This window comes from Micromys minutus (genome assembly GCF_963924665.1).
Source record: "Micromys minutus genome assembly, chromosome: 1".
In the NCBI taxonomy this organism is placed as follows: Eukaryota; Metazoa; Chordata; class Mammalia; order Rodentia; family Muridae; genus Micromys; species Micromys minutus.
In genome coordinates, this window is record NC_137969.1 from 90,248,694 (window position 1) to 90,266,164 (window position 17,471).

Consider the following 17,471-nt stretch of genomic DNA (forward strand, 5'->3'; position numbering starts at 1 on the left):
TGTTGCTTTGTTTACTTTGTGACTTTGTTTACTGTAGGCATACATTTTTTGCAACCTACTTTTAATAAGGGTTCAACTTCTTCTCTAGCCCACCACCCAGCAGAGGTAGTGGAAGAGAAAATTAGCATAAGGGGGATGTGGACCCATCCAGCAACAGTTCTTTGGGGATGAGCTTGGCAATAGTTCAGCCCTGTAGCAAACACCAAAAATGACTCAGCGCTGCAGACCAGTCCTCTAGGCAGGCAGACACCAGGCACGAACCAGCAGCTACAGTCCAGTCCTTTCAGCCAGCAGACACCATACAGCTGCAGTTCAATCCTGATGAAACTACCAGGCTCACCAACTGTCCTGAGGTGAGGCCACTGAAGCACCAAGCTGCCTCAGAACCTCATGAGCAGTTCTTGAGTGAGTTTCTCTCAATGGTGGCATTGTTCAGCAACACTATGCAAGGTGAACCAATACAAGTGTTTGCTTTAGCAAGAGGACATCCTTTCACCTGTGTGCCCTAGCAAAACATCATTTGATACAACTAAGTCTCCAAACAACCAGAAGTTTCCACTTCAGTTTACTTTGTTACTTTGTTATTTTGCTTACTTTGTTACTTTGTTTACTTTGCCTTGTTACCTTGTTCATTACTTTGTTACTTTGTTTACTTTGTAATACCTGAGACTGACAGGTGACATTTGCCCAGAAAATTAAGACTTCCAGCTTTCACATTTGAGGGTATTTATGTGGTTCTAAAAATTAGTCGGAAAACCTAAAGTGAGGTAAGTAAAGAACTTAAATTGTTGGGAGCTAGAGATGGCTCAGAGGTTAAGGAGTACATGCTGCTCTTGGGCTGGAGCTCAGGGCCCATTTCCTATATCTGGCAACTCACAACCTCCTATAATAACTCCAGCCCCAGGGAATCTGACATGTGTACATATGCACATACATGATATGATCATTTTCAAAGTAATCAAAGTGTGGTATTTATTGCCATCCTTTGGAAACTGAAAAATGAACTTTAAAATGACTGATTTTTTTAAAGAGAGCAGGCAAATGCAATTTCTTTCTTTCTTTTTTTTCTTTTCCTTCCTGGCTTGAACTAGTAATTCCTTAGTGACCCCTGCATTCTGTCTCTGGCACAATAAGCCACTGTTGGTAACAGAAAGGCTCCCATACTCTGTGATGGTGATTTTTTTCTTTTTGCTAAGGGCTGGACACTTTTCTTTGTTGGTCCTATAACAAGGCTCTGATAACACTGATGAGAAGGTGGGACTTTCCATAGTCCCCATTAAGGACTGAAAACCTCTAGCTAATTAGACAGTGTTAGGCGAATAGATGTCAGCCTATTGTAGTTCTGTTGGGCTTTCCTGTGGGTGACCCAAGTGGGTGGAGGCTTGAGGAAGCTCAGAAGGAAGGAGTAGTGCCCCACCTTAGGACACACTCCACTTCCTTCACATAAACTGAATATACACACAGCAGTTTAATCATGCAGTGCAGGAGAAGCCATGGTTGAGCCCCAACAGACTCAGGAGTGTTGACACAGGCAAGGGCATACATTTGGCTGGGTCTAGGAAATACATATGCAAATGAGGAGAGCAAAGACAGTCAGTCCTGAGGCCCCTGCTCTCTCTTCACCAGGAGCAAGAAAATGTCCATGACAGTAAGAACTGCTAGCACTGCCACCCACCCAGCTGGGAGGGCATAGACCCAGCAGCCAAACCAACTGCGTTTTCCAAAATGAGCCTCAGGGACCCCTGGTACCTAAACAGTTTCTACTGGCAACAGCTTCGGGTGAATTAGGTAAGAACCAGCTGTGTGCTTCCAGCTTCTGCCTTTGGCTTCTGCCCTTGACTTCCACCACAGTGGGAGAATACTAATACACAGTGGTTCTGCCTGGGGCTGCCTAATTCCTGTTTAGGGGATCTGCACCTGCAAACCCATAATAAACCACACCACTATTGGCCACTTCTGCCCCCCTCCGCCCCCATAAATTCAAAGTTGTTTCACAGAAGGTTCCCTAAGGCAGGTTCTGTAGGTGCCCAGGTGAGGACTCAGTCGTGGCCTGTTGAGCTGGATGTGAAGGAGTCGGACAAAAATGTGAAATGGTTTGACTCTTCACTGGTTTCACTTTTTTTAATAAAAAGATTGCTTATGTTAACATATAGCTTGCTTAAGTTTCTCTATTTTAATCTCAAATATAGCAGAAGTTGAGAGAGAGAGACAGAGACAGAGAGAAGAGAGCACAGACAGGAAGTCTTAGGCATCCTCCTTTTACTAAAACCAGATTTTATTTTAGGGCAATGTTAGGTTCACAGAAAAGCTGAGTCAGGACTGCAGTGGGAAGAGCATGCAGGAAAGAAAGGCCTGCAGATGATCCCAGCAGAGGCTACTCACCTCTTACCCTGCTTTGTCAGGCCACACAGCTGCTAGGGTGTATCTGGATGAGCTGACAGTCTGCAAGACAAGCCCTCCTGACGTGACCATGTAAAAGGATGATGTCCCCAGGGACCACCCAGGAGGCTCCCGTATTTAACCACTTGCTAGACTCTGAAAACCACTGCCACAGCATGGCCTTAGTCTCCACACTTATGTTGGGGAGGCCACTGCTTACCTGGGGGCCAGGCACACACAGAAGGTCCTAGATCTGTGTGTGTAGTTCATGGGATGGATAGACAGTTTTCACCTTCAAAAGTAGGGGTTAAGAGTGCACACACACACACAAAGGTTGAAATCACTGTATTAAAGGCCAGCTGCAACCATTCAAACTTACAGCATACACATACTTGCCCCCACACCAGGTGCTGTACAATGGTCAGGGTGTGGACATGAGCAAGACCAGATGTGAACCCTATGCCCAAGGGACACAGACTCAGTCATGTAATCATACAGATGTGTGTTTCATCTCAGACCAGGGATTTCCCTGGAAAGGAGCCCAGCAGCTGGACTGAGCCCGTGTTTAGGTTTTATGTGGTTATTTTTGGTTTGGTAACACACCCACTTAAAAACTGAAAAGGATTATATACACTTTTCTCTTACCCACCTACATTCACAACCACCATCTAAAGACCGGCCATGCTTCCAAGGGGTTCAATCTGCCTTCTGCCTTAAGACCAGGAGGACGCAGGAAAGGTTCTCTGAAGATGCCAACGGAAGCCCAAGTGTGAGAGCTCACTCGGTAGGCAGCCTGGAAGGGATGTGTGATCCCACGTAGGACCAAGGACAGACCAGTTTAGCTTGGTGAACCCAAAAGCTTAACTGGGGTTGCTGACAAGGATGGGGTGAGGCGTCACCTCGGGAGTACGGACACCTTGTGAGCTGCCACATCACCAGTGTCCTGGCTCTAGCAATTCTTCCGCACTTCCGCAGCCTCAGGAAAGGGCAGAACTGAAGCTCCAGCTCCTGAGCCCCTCAGGAGTCCTTCACGCACCGTGATGAGGGAACTGTTGGTGACCCCAGTCTCGTGAGGGTCTCCGGCAGCTAATGATAGTTGCTTCGATGTGAGACAGGAACAGCCATGTGGTTCCTAGAGAGCAATATTCCACATCAGGGTACAGCCCGGGCAGAGGCAACGCCGAGGCATGGGCCCTGTGGTGGAGGCAAACATTTGAACTTGAAGAACTAGAAGAATTCTGTGTGGCTGGAGTGTAGATAAAGGGGATGGGTGTGTGTTGTCCTGTAACCTGTTTAGCGTTGTAGACTTTTTTCTTTCTCAGAGCTCAGAGAAGCTACAGGGATGTAACTGAATCACAGTGTCACTGGGAATACCAGCCTGGTATAGAGCTTGAATAATGGATTGGAGGAGAGAGCAGCTAATGGGACCTTACTCAGTTCAGGTGGGACATGATGTGACCTGGTGCTGCTCTAGTGCTGTGAAGAGCAAGGTGTGGTGGGCCAGGTGCCTCATGAGAGTAACATCTGTTTCCCAGTGGTTTGAGGGCTGGGCATCTAGATAGGGTGCCTGCAATTCCAACATGGTCAGACTCCAGCAAGGCTCCCCTTGCATTGTTGTAGGAAAAAAGGGGTGAAGGGCTTTTTAAACCCTCTCTGTGAGGGCACTAATCTCACAGACAGAGACTTCATCCCCTCAAATGCCTCATCTCCAGACACCAGCAACGCTTTGGAGAGGAGCTACTTGGCAGAGGACTCCCACGGAGACATTAACATTTAATGCCTGCAGTGGTGGGTAGAGAGGTGGAGAGGGAGAGGTTGAGATCGGTGGCAAGAAATGTACAGTGTAGGACTCTCCTGAGAGGTCTCGGATTCTCTCAGTCTTGGGAGCACAGTCTAAACGCTTTCCTATAATGTAGTTAGCTGGCTGGACTGTTCGGTGTCCTGTGAAAAGCCAATAGACAAAGTCTGTTCTGGTGAAGCGGGTTTGTAATGTCCCTCATTGCTTTGCCCCAGCACCTGATAAGAAACAACTTGAGCGAGAAAGCTTTCATTTGGCCTATGGTTTGAGGGAATGGCAGGCAAGACAGAGCAGTGGCGAGGCGTGGCTAGGATGGTTGGAGCCTGCGGCTGCTTGCTCACATCTCCGTGGATTTGGAAGCAGAGAAAGAAGTCCATGCTCAGTGGCTCTGTCCGTTTTTATTCGGCCTGGGACCCTAGTCCACAGATGGTACTGCCCATAATAAGGGTGGGCCCTTCCCTTTCAGCTAATGCCTTGGGAACACCTTCCAGGTGATTCTAATTCCGGTCACACAATCTTGCTAGAAACTACCTGCACCCTGACAGGCGCCCCCCTGTGGCGGGAAGTTGTTAAAGTCCTGACATAATGAATGTAGTGACTGCTAATTATTAAGACCCATGCGTGGTGGCTGCTGTTGTCTGGGTGATTATTCTACACTGAACTGTCCCATCTGGCTCCCCAGAATGGCCCATTCAGAGGAACAAGGGATTGTCCCCGGTGCCTTCATCCGCCAGAACTCCGGCAACTCCATTTCCTTGGACTTTGAGCCCGAGACAGAGTACCAGTTTGTGGAACAGCTGGAAGAACGCTACAAATGTGCCTTTTGCCACTCGGTGCTTCACAACCCCCACCAGACCGGCTGCGGGCACCGCTTCTGCCAGCACTGCATCCTGTCTTTGAGGTGAGTGGGCAGGGCCTGCAGCTCTGACCGCGGCTGACCAGAACCAGACGGTGGTGTCCCTGGCTTCTGAGTCTGCTGTGGCCACGGGGCTGTAATTGAGGTTCCGGGAATTGTGGTTTGGGAAACGCTCTCCAAGGCTCCTGGCTGAGAGCTGAGGTGTAGGCCTCTTTGCTTACTACTACTTTGAGGACATTCGCCTTAAAGTTCACACTACAGCGGTCTGCAGGCACGGTCTGTTCTGATGGCTGTCTGCTGAAGAGGACACACAGCCACCCGTGTCTCGGTTGTGGCTGCCCTGATGGTTCCTTATGTGGGGTAGCAGGCCGTGGTGTCTGTAAGACAGACCCGAATGCCATGGGCTGTCCAACGGGAGCCTGTCCTGCCTGGAATGGGCTGAAGCGGGATCAGAGTCAGAAGTCAGATGCAGGTCAAAAGGTTGACGATCTCCAGCCTTTTTTAACTCTTTACTATTTTGTGCTAAAAACTTAACTCTTTATGACTTGTGTTTAAGCGCTAATATCTGGTGAATAACATGCTGTTTAGCCGTGGGGAATTAAGTAAAAGATTTATTGCTCCTTTCTCTGACCAGATAGCCAGGAGTTCTTCACTGACCAGGCTGATTAACTTTTTGTGAACCAGAGAGGAAGGAAAGGAAAATAATTAAGATCCTTTACACAGGCAAATATGCACAGACATAAACATTCATATACTCACACTCTGGTGGGGCCTGACTGTCACAATCAACTCCACAAGTGTTCATGCATGCTTACATACGTACACATATATCTACATACGTACACATAAATGGACATACATTTTGATGGATGGATGGATGGATGGATGGATGGATGGATGGATGGATGGATGGGCAGACAGGTGGGACAGAGTCCCCCAAGCCACCACATTGTCTTTCTTTCTTTCTTTCTTTCCTTCTTTCTTTTTGGCTTTTTTCTATCTTTTTTACAGATGGTTGTGAGCCACCATGTGGTTGCTGGGATTTGAACTCAGGACCTCTGGAAGAGCAGTCAGTGCTCTTAACCACTGAGCCATCTCTCCAGCCCCTTTTTTCTATCTTCTTAGACAAAAGATTTTTAGCGAATTACCTCATAGATGAAATGTTGCACAAAATGGGAGTTATAGAAAGATGTTGATACTAAGTTCAAAGTAGTGTTTCATTCTATAAGCTTGTTATACATTCAAAGCAACAATTTTTTTACATGGACTTGTCTTATAGCGCACACCTGTGACTTCATCCCTGGACCTGAATGCTTTTCCTTGAGCACAAGCCTATTTCTTTTTAGTGTAATTATGAAAATTAATTGTATTTCTTATTTTGCAGCCTTTACTTACTGTTATGAGTAGGAGCACGTTCTATTTTTATTCTATCTTACTAGTAACACAATTAAAGGTACCTCTTAAAACTTTCTTCCTAAGATTATTTGAATCGAATCTGGAATTCTATAAAATGATTAATTCATCTAAACAGCATTAATTCATGAAAGTTTATCTTTATTTTGATCTGCAGGAAATCTGATCAATAGGGTGGGCTGATGCCCAGGGATTATTTATATTAATTTTATAATGACAGGAAAGACATATCAGCTACAAGAAGCAATCCTGAGATGAAGTCTCTTTGAGGCCTTGCCTCTGAGAGCTCACTCACTGCAGACAATGCAAAAATGGAGGGCCACCTCCAGGAAGGTAACCTTCTAGCCTTAGCCTCTTCTAGATGGCTCCTGGCAGCTGTCAATGCCGGAAAGCCTGCAATAACATCACCCCACAAAAATACTCAGGTTAGATGGGGTTTGGTTTTTGGATCACAGCTTTGGCATTGCCAGTTTGTGATTGATAGGCCCACTGAGTTCCATCTCTCCAGGGCTCCACCCCTTCAGGGCTTCACCCCTCCAGGGCTCCACCCCTCTAGGGCTTCACTCCTCCAGGGCTCCACCCCTTCAGGGCTCCACCCCTCCAGGGCTCCAACCCTCTAGGGCTCCACCCCTCCAGGGCTCCACCTCTCTAGGGCTCCACCCCTCCAGGGCTTCACCCCTCCAGGGCTCCACCTCTCTAGGGCTCCACCCCTCCAGGGCTCCACCATGCCTTAGGTTCTCTAGAGGAACGAAATCCATAGACTACACATTAAAAGGGGGGTTTATTGGAATGGCTTTTACAATGTGGCCTGGGCGGTCCAACTTCTGCCTGCCTATGGAAAAATCTGAGAACCTGGTAGTTACTTAGTCCACCAGGCTGGATGGTGCAGCAGCCCCAGATGGGCTCTGAAGGACTGGCAGTCCTGGAGAGCCAATAGTCTCCAACACACATTGGAAGGACAGTGGCAGCAGTAACAACAGAGCAGATGCACTAACAGTCAAAAGTGACAGCAGGCAGGTAGTGCCTGGGACCCTTTATGTCTGGGCACAAAGGTGCTGCTGTCTCTAAGGTTGGGGCTCCCCTCTCAAGGACTCCTTCCTGTTCAAAACCCTCCCAGACAGGTTTCTTAGGTGATCCCAGAGCTAATCAAGATTAACTTTGACACAAGGCTTCCTGCCAGCCATGGGGACCACACCTTTATTTAACTCATGGGGTAGGGGAACCTCTTAACATCAAAACCGTAGCAATCTAGGTCGTACAACTTGTTGGAGACCAGGAAAGACACGGAAGCAGGCTTTGGGGGCTTCTAGAGATGCATGTGCCAGGCTCTAGAAGGGGCTTCAAGACCCATCCTCTCTCATTCCAATGTGTCTGTGTACTCATACTGCTTTGCTCCGGTAAGCTCTGGGTTCTAAAGGTGAAGAGCTACAAGCAATGTGGACCTAATGTCTGCTCTCTAGCAAGTCCGCACCTATGGAAGAGGCAAGCTGTAGTACATTGTGATGTACAGGGTCAGACCCATCGACACTGTCTGGGGGACTTGTGTTTGATTGCATGCCGGTGGCTAGGTAGGCATTTTCAGGAAGCTTGTAAGACTGTAAAGTTCCTGAAGTGTGTGATACAAGGCTGCTGTCATAGGGTTTTACCGCTGCAAAGGGACACCAAGACCAAGGCAACTCTTACAGAGGGAAACATTTCCCTGGGGCTGGCTTAAAAGTTCTAAGGTTCAGTCCATTATCATCACGGTGGGAAGCATGGAAGCATGCAGGCAGACAAGGTGCTCGGGGATCTACATCTTAATCCACAAGTAGCAGAAGGGAAATGTGTGTCACACTGAGTGTTGCTTGAGCATAGAACCTCAAAGCCTGCCCCCACTGCGACTCAATTTCTCCAACAAGGCCACACCTCTCCAAGACCATACCTCCTTCAAGGCCACACCCCTCCAAGGCCACACCCCTCCAAGGCCACACCTGCCCCTCCCCATGGGTCAAGCATTCAAACCCATGAGTCTATGAGGGCCATTCCTATTCAAACCACCACAGCTGTCTTCTGGGTAGAGTGCACAGCTTGTGCTAACACAAAGTTGCTAGGTGCTCTTGGAAGGTGCTCTGCTGAGGTTAAACACTTAACTTCAGCCCTGTCTTTTGTTTTCCTTTTCAGAGAATTGAATGCAGTGCCGATCTGCCCGGTTGACAAGGAGGTCATCAAGCCTCAAGAGGTGAGAAGGTCGATGTCTGGCTTGGGTGTTACAGAAGGTACCAGGGTGACTTCCAGGACAGAATAGGACAATGCCTATGGACCATCCTTGTTGCCCATAGTCCTCTGCTGTGGGTCAGGTCAGACCTTCCTCTTAAGAATTTTACTAACCACACACAGGTCTTACCCTTTCCTACACTAGCTCCGGCCACACCAAGCTGCTGGAAAACGTAGAATACTGGGTTTTGGAAGCGGGAAGGTGTTTTACCTTTTAGTCTAGATAATCCTTAAAACATATTGTTCTGTTTAATGACAACATTGATATAATTTGTATACCGTAAAGTTTACCTTTCAAATGTCAGGTTCAACAGGTTTTCAGAGTTTTGTAGCCACTGTGATGTGTCGTGTCCTCCAAGAAGAAATCCCGTGTCTATTGACTGTCAACTGCTCATATTTCCCAGTCCATGAAAACTACAATCTAGCTTCTGCTTTGATTTTGCTGCATTTGGATGTTTCATATAAATGGAACCCTCCCTTTTCTGTCTGAGCTCCTCCACTCGGCATGTTCTCAGGGTTCATCTATGTGGTCAATTGAATTAATATTTCATTCCTCTTCATTGCTGTATACTATTCTGTTGTATGGATATACCACACTTCATTTCTCTATCAGCAGTTAGTGTACATTTGTACTGTGTGTACTCTAAATAATGCTGTTATAAATATTCATATATAAAACTTAATACTTTAAGATATGGGGCTAGAGAGGTGGATAGCTTAATTTTTAAGAGTACACCAGCTGTTCTTCTAGAGTTGACAAAACCAAAATGATGGCTCACAGACAACTGCAACTTCGGTCCCAGGGGATCCAATGCCCTCTTTTGGCCTCCACAGCACTGTATGCTCATGGTACATGGACATGCAGATACACACATATGAGTGATACATATATATATATATATATATATATATATATATATATATATATATATATATATATATACACACACACATACATACATACACACACACATATATATACATACATATATACACATATATATACACATATACACACATATACATACACACACACACACACATATATACATACACCAGCATACCAAGAAGAGTTGATACATATCAGGAGTTTAGGGTGTGATTTAGTGTAGGCTCCTGTTCATCAAGCTGGTGCTCAGTTTCTAGTCCTGAAATAAATGGTTCACATAAGTGGTTATGTCTATGACCTAGACGTCTATTTAAAGACACTAATATGGCTGTTACATTGTAGCTTCAGAACATGGACAACTCCGATGCCCGATTCCTTTGTACATACACCCGAGTGTGGCACTCCTGGGCAACATGGCAGCTCTGGGTTTAATGCTGGGCTGTTTTGTAAAACAGTTGCCCCTTTGTACTTTCTTACTGCAGAGCATAGGGTCCTATGGCAGCAAATCCTCATCGGAATATGTTCGCAGCCTTCCTGATGCGCTGTCCTAATGGATACAAAGCTTGTTTACCCAGGGATTGGGTCACTGAGTATTGATGGCTGGTGACATTGTCAGTTCAGCTGAGCAGCAGAGGGCATCAGATCCCTTGAAGCTGGAGTTAAAGGTGGATGGATGTGAGCCACCAGATTTGAGAGCCAGAAACTGAACATGGTTTCTCTGTGAGAGCAACAAGTGTTCTTAACTACTGAGCCATCTCTCCAACATTTTTACTCTAATTGTTGAATTATTACAAGTCCTTTGGTATATTCTAGATACCGGGTTATTGTTGTTTTATTTTGTTCCCTGTTATTAGACTCTTCCCTTATTACATAACCTGTTCTCAGTTTGTTGAGGGTGTCTTTTGAAGCAGAGAGTTCTCAATTTTTTGAAGTTTAGTTTCTCTGTTTTTCTTTCCTTGTGTGCTTGTCTCTTACTGTGATAAACAGAATGATCGCAAACCCTCAGGGAAAACGTCCACTTCCCTCCTTCCAGGTCACTGCCCACAGTCTAGAGAAGTCAGGAGAGCTGAGGGACGTGGGCGGTGCTGTTTCTGCCTAGCCCCCTATCGCTTGCTCAGTCTGCTTTCTTCTACAACCCAGAGTCACCTGCCTAGGGTGACAGATACCCACAGTGATCTGGGCCCTCCCACATCAATCATCAGTTGAGAAAATGACCCACGCAGTTGCCCACAGACAGGTCGGATGGAGGCAGTTCCCCAACTGAGTGACTCTAGTTCATGTCAAGTCAACCAAAACCAAAACAAACAAGCAAACAACAAAAACCAGTACTGACCCTTTGTCACATGACACACGGACACTTCACTATAAACAAAACCATTTTCTTCTTTTATGTTCCCAAAGTTATGTTAATGGGAATATCAAACACATTAAGACATTAAAAGCCCCACCCTCTTTTTAAAAAATTCAAATGCTTTATAAATTCAACATCTCTTTAAAATATCTAGTCTCTTAATTTTGGGCTTCTAGATGGGCAGTGGTCACACATGTCTTTAATCTCAGCACTTGGGAAGCAGAAGCTGGTGAATCTCTTGAGTCTGAGGCCAGCCTGATCTGCAGAGCAAGTTCCAGGAGGGCCAGGGCTACATAGAGAAACCCTGTCTCAACCGTCCAAACAAACAAACAACAAAACCTGTGGGTTCCTCCAAGTTAAATGTTTCTTATTCTAAAAGGGAAGAAGCAGGGCACAATTATAGTCAGATAAAGGAAAACCAAATCCAAAAGTGTAAACAGTTTAATGTCTGATGCCTGAGACTTGTCATTTTCTATACCTAGAGAAGGTGTGGCCATTCACAGAGTTTGTCCAATAGGCTCAAGCTGGTACCATGTCAAACCTGCCACTGTCCTTGGTAATCTTGCCAAGGTCCTGGCTCAACAGTAAGTTTGGGTCTTCCCCGAAACTGAGGCTGCACATTTGCTAATGGCCCTCTAGCCTCCCTTCAGTTCTGTAGCGTGGTGCAACAACCATCAACCCTGTAGCTCTCGGACCACCAAATCCATGGCAACTGAGCACTGGTTGCTTCTCCTGGCTTGCTCAGCTTCCTTTCTTTTACCTTCCAGGCTCAGCTGGATGGGGATGGCACCGCCCACGGTGGGCTGGGCCCTCCCACATCAACTGGCAATTAAGAAAATGCTCCACAGCCCTATCCACAGACCTATCTAACCTGGGAAATTCCTGTTAAGGTTCCTTCTTTTCTGGTGTCTCCGCTTTGTGTAAAGTTGACAAAAACTAATCCATATTGTTGTTCTTGTGGTTGTTATTGTTTATTACTCTTTTGGTTTGGTTCTGTTTGTTTTTTGTCCTTTTACTATGTCCAAGAAAGTATTGTCTAACTCAGGATCATGGAGTTTTTGTTTTTTTCCTCTGAAAATGTTCAGTTCAGATTTTTTTTTTTTTTTTTAGTGTTTTAGGAGCTCAAACTGTGCCTCCTCCTGAAGCTTTTCCTGAGCAGCTGGTCTGACTCACCAGCTCCTTCCCTTTAATTGCCTTCCAGAAGACTATGTGTGTGTGTGTGTGTGTGTGTGTGTGTGTGTGTGTGTGTGTGAATGTATGTATGTGTGTGAGTATGCATGTGTGTATGTGTGTGAGTATGTATGTATGTATGTGTGTGTGAGTGTACATGTGTGTGTATGTGTCCATATGTGTGTGTGTGTGTGTGTGTGTGAATGTATGTATGTGTGTGAGTATGCATGTGTGTATGTGTGTGAGTATGTATGTATGTATGTGTGTGTGAGTGTACATGTGTGTGTATGTGTCCATATGTGTGTGTGTGTGTGTGTGTGTGTGTGTGTGTATGTCTCACTAAGCCAAGGACAGGCATACTACAACTTTTTTCATGACCTCTGAGCTAAGAGAATATCTTTCACATTCTTAAACATTCATGAAACAGAAAGGAGCCCAAAAATTATGCTGTGTTTGCAATCTCCTGGAGTCTTAAAGTGTTTTAAAATCATTTATTTTAAAAGCCAAGGGGGCTGGAGTGATGACTCAGCTGTTAAGAGCACTTACTGATCTTGCAGATGACCTGGGTCCCATTCCCAGCCCCCACACGATAGTCTCAGCTGTCAATATCTCCAGTTCCGGGAGATATGCCGTCCTCTGTAGGTACCCGCATGTACATGGTGTTTGTAAACTCATGCAGCCACATACACATATACAAATAAATAAAACACCTAAAAATTCAAAACCAAAGACTAGTGTTCTGTGGCGCATGGAAACCATTCAGTATTTGAGTTTCGGTGTTTATGAGTGTAAGCGTTTTATTAGAGAAGAGTTGTGCGGGCTTTTGTAAGCATTGTGGATATCAGAGTTGAAATATGGTGACCAGGACAGTTACCACATGGCCTGCCCAGGTGACAGAATTTACTCTGACCCTTTGCAGAGGAAAAGTACCAGTACACACTTTGTTTTGTCAGCACAGCTTCAGGGTACTGATACTTCACACCAGAGTGGGAAACAACTCTACCCTTGGCCACAGCCCCCTCTTTTGACTTTTGACTTTTGACTATAGGGTCAAGTTCACCCCATTTTTTCCCTTGCTGCAGCCTGCTGTGCTGAGTTCTGGGCGTTTGTATGACTTGTCAGAAGTATGCCTCTGAGGAGGCCTTGACTTTCAATGTGGTTGTGTGACATTTCCGTTTCAGCCACTGCCTGGAAGTTTCCATCTGCTGTTGAGATAGCCTCAAAGACCAATCTCACCAGAGCTTCCTTTCACAGCTGTAACACACAGGAGGGCATGAGACTGATCACATCTGTCTTTTAGGTGTTCAAAGACACCTGCTGCAAAAGAGAAGTTCTCAACTTACTCGTCTACTGCAAAAACGCCCCTGGATGCAATGCCAGGGTTATTCTGGGACGATTCCAGGTTGGTACCCTTGCAACCCATGAGGTCTGTGGCAATCTTCTAGTGGCACCCACTTATCCTGTCTGGGGTGGTCTGGGGTTGAGCTTTGTAAAGGTGTTCCCTGGGTGCCTCTCAGGTTGTCCCCAATTTACCAGTACCATGAGCACCAAGAACAGAGGTATAACCAAAAGGTTCATTCTATAGCAGCATAGAGTGAGTGTGGTCTATGTACTAGGCCTATATGTGACTGTTGAGTCCAGAAGAGGGTCTAGGTCTTACCAAGCAAAAGAACACTCCAAAGCCAGCTGGTGGTGCTACCTTTAAGTCCCAGCACTCAGAAGGCAGAGGTAGGCAGAACTCTGAGTTCAAGGCCAGTCTGTGGTCTACAGAGCAAATTCCTGGACAGCCAGGCTACCCAGAGAAACCCTTTCTTAAAACACCGGGGGTTGGGGGGGGCTACCCATCAGAAGTGCATCATTCTGTGAGGCTGTGAGGGATCTGGAGACCTGAGGGTGGGAGGCAGGTGTGGCTGGCACAGGGCGCACCTGTACCACTCAGGCCCCTCCCTGGAGCACTTGTTTTGTCTCTTGGTGCCGTGCTCTGTGGGCTCTGGTCTGACGCTTGTGATCCATGAAAGAGCACCAGGCCAGGCTGTGCTGTGCAAGAGAGACGCTGAGGGAAATGTGCCGAGGAGTCAGGGAAGGGCAAAGGGAAGAGGGCTCCTGTCAGAGGCAACTTCATCCAGCTGGGGAAGGCTCAGCCCCCACCAGGCCAGATCACACCACTCTCAAGTGACTCAACCGCCTCGAGCTTCCAGGGGATGGCTTGGCAGCTGCTGAGATTTTCCCTTCACACCCACACAGTTCGGAACACACATGTTAGATGACTCAGCCCTTTATCAAGCCTCTAGAAAACTAACACAAACACCTACACACACATACACATGCACACAACACACACATACCTATACACACATACATACACATATCTACATGCACTTACACACACACACACCTACACACGCTCACACATAAATACACATATACATGCATACACATACACACACCACATACACACATAATACAACACATGCATACACACATACACTCACACACCTACACACACATACATACACACAACATACACATATAACACATATTACAACACACATACACATATACCTACACACACCTATAACACACATGCACATATACATGCACACACATGCATACACTCACACACACCTACACACACATACATACACATATATGCACACATAACACAACACACATACACCTACACACACATGCACATATACATACACACATATACATAACAGAACACACACATACACACTCACATACCCTGGGCTTTGAGGTGATAAATGTGTGGATGATTTCTTTGTCCCCCTGGAAGTGATCACAGGACTGTGTTTTTTTCTGTACAACAGTCTGTTACCTCTTGCTTTGTGTGACAGATTCTACACAGGGATTCTTGTCCAGCTTTGTTGTCACCAAGCATGGATGAGCAACATAACCCCGTACAGACCAGAGCATGGCTCTGGGGAGCAGGGCTGCTTTCTGCAGATGTTTGCCAAGCTCTCCTGTGCTGGTCTGCCAACTCCTGTGTGGTGAGGTATAGGATCTTACAGCTGGGGCAGGGTCTGAGTGGACTTTGAGAGTTGGGAGGAGCGCCGAGGAGAAGATGAAGTTAGTGCTGTGTTTTTCATTTTCTTCCTGCTAAAAGCCAGAGAAGTCAGCTTTAATCTTAATCCTAAGAAAGAAAATCTCCTCAGTTGCTTTTACTTGAGGTCAGGCAGCAAACTGCTTCTGTTGAAGAGCCAGTAGTAGGGCCCGGAGGGAAGGCTCAGTGGTTAAGAGCACCATCTCTTCCAGAGAAGACCTGAGTTCAGTTCCCAGCACCCACATGGTAGTTCAAACCATCTCTAACTTCTTATGCTCTCTGGTCTCCTTGAGTACCAGGTATGGATGCGGTACATAGACAAAATACCCATGCATATTTAACTAACTAACTAACTAGCTAACTAACTAACTAACTAGCTAACTAACTAACTAACTAACTAACTAATTAAAAGAAAGTTGGTAGTAGAATTATTTAGGCCTTGCAATCAGTGCATCTCTCCATGAAGAGCCTAGCCTGACTTAGGGTAGATGAGGTGGCTCATCAGGAAAAAGGTTCCTGCTTCTGGGCCTGATGACCTGAGTTCGATCCCTGGAACCTATTTAGTAGAGGGAAATTAATTCCATGGATGTCTTCTGACCTCCACAAAACCCTCAAAAATAAATAAATGTAATGAATTTATTTATTCTTCTGTGTGTGTGTGTGTGTGTGTGTGTGTGTGTGTGTGTACAGAGAGAGACTCGCTATGTAGCTCTGACCTAGACTCTCACTATGAAGACCAGGCTGGCCTCCAATTAGAGATTCACCTGCCTCTGCCTCTGTGCTAAGGTTAAAGGTGTGCTCCACTTCATTTGCCAGTCAAACAAAAGAGCCAGATAGTTACTGGCTTAGGTTTTGCGGGCTCTGCATGGCTCCCATTTCCTCTGCCCTCGCCCTTCAGAGAAAACCAGCCCTAGCAGTGTGCGAATGAAACGGCTCAGAGAAAGACAAACACTACGCCACATCTGGCCAGTGGGCTTTAGTGGACCAGCAGCGTGGGGCTGTGGTGCCAAGAGACGGGCTCTCAGTGCCTCAGCAACATCATGGTGATGTGGAGCGGTGAGGTGTTTTCTGTGTCTCTCCCATGACAAGCCCAGACTGAGTATTGCCAATTCACTTGTGCTCTGAGCATTCTAGATTGTATAACTGGACCAAACCTGACTGCCCTCCTCCTGCTCAGGAACCTGCCCTCCCTCTCCTCTTTCCCAAAGTGTTTCTCCCTCATCATTACAGTCTGGACTCCCTTCTGTGGAGCAGGCATGCTCCCTCCCTTCTGACTGTCTTGCCTCTGCTGTGGAGAGACTAACGAGAGGTGCTGGGGGGTGAAGATAAGAAGAAAAACAAACAAACAAAAACCACAAAAGAAGCAGAAATGCCACAGAGATGCTCACTGGCAAGGCTGGGGAGAACATGCTTGACCTGACACCTTTGAACAGGAGCAGGCCACTGGATTCTCTAAACAAATCAAAAGCCTCTCACATGCCCCACCCCACTCAACCTCTACAGTCTCTCCTAAATTTCCAACATAGCGCCAGCCAAGCGTCTTGTCTGCCTCGCTCATCGTAAAAGGCAGCGAGTCTCTCTGACTATAGAGAAGCTGGCCCACATGGCACTTGGCTCGTTGCCAAGCCTGCCCACGCTGGCCCCACCTCTGAGGCCTCTGTCATTGTCACAGGACCACCTTCAGCACTGCTCCTTCCAAGCTGTGCCCTGCCCTAACGAGAGCTGCCGGGAAGCTATGCTCCGGAAAGATGTGAAAGAGCACCTCAGCATGCACTGCCGCTTCCGGGAGGAGAAGTGCCTTCACTGCAAACAGGTCATCGTGGTGACCAACCTACAGGTGGGAGCAGGTGCTGTGGGAGGCCACACAACTCAGATGAAGCCCAGAAGGGCTTTTCTTTTTTTTTCCCTTAATGAATTTGGACTAAGGAGAGGGTTTGTCTAGATGGGGATGCGGCTCAGTTAATAGAGTGTCTGGAATGCAGAAAGCCCTGGGTTTGAGCACAGTATAAGCCAGACATCGTGGCTCACACCCCTCATCACAGCGCTTAGAGATGGCTCACATCCTCATCCCAGGACTTGGAGACAGGAGGATGAACAGTTTGTCTGTGCCTTCTTAGCACTAAGGCAAGTCTGGGCTAAATAAGACAGTTTTTAGAAAGAAGTGCTCCGGGGCTGGAGAGATGGCTCAGCAGTTAAGAGTACTGGCTGCTCTTCCGGAGGTCCTGAGTTCAATTCCCAGCACCCACGTGGTAGCTCATAACCATCTGCAATGGGATCCAATGCCCTCTTATGGTGTGT

The 17,471-nt window shown here is 46.6% G+C and overlaps 1 protein-coding gene across 1 annotated transcript in view; it reads left to right on the forward strand.

The window, feature by feature from the left end:
• TRAF5 (TNF receptor associated factor 5) overlaps positions 1 to 17,471 on the forward strand; it is a 44,181-nt gene that overhangs the window by 15,484 nt on the left and 11,226 nt on the right. The window contains exons 2-5 of the mRNA XM_080941227.1: positions 4,860 to 5,078; positions 8,607 to 8,664; positions 13,410 to 13,511; positions 16,846 to 17,010. Of these exons, the coding sequence (XP_080797353.1) occupies positions 4,861 to 5,078; positions 8,607 to 8,664; positions 13,410 to 13,511; positions 16,846 to 17,010 (543 nt within the window). The 5' untranslated portion in view covers position 4,860. The remainder of the gene's footprint in view (positions 1 to 4,859; positions 5,079 to 8,606; positions 8,665 to 13,409; positions 13,512 to 16,845; positions 17,011 to 17,471) is intronic.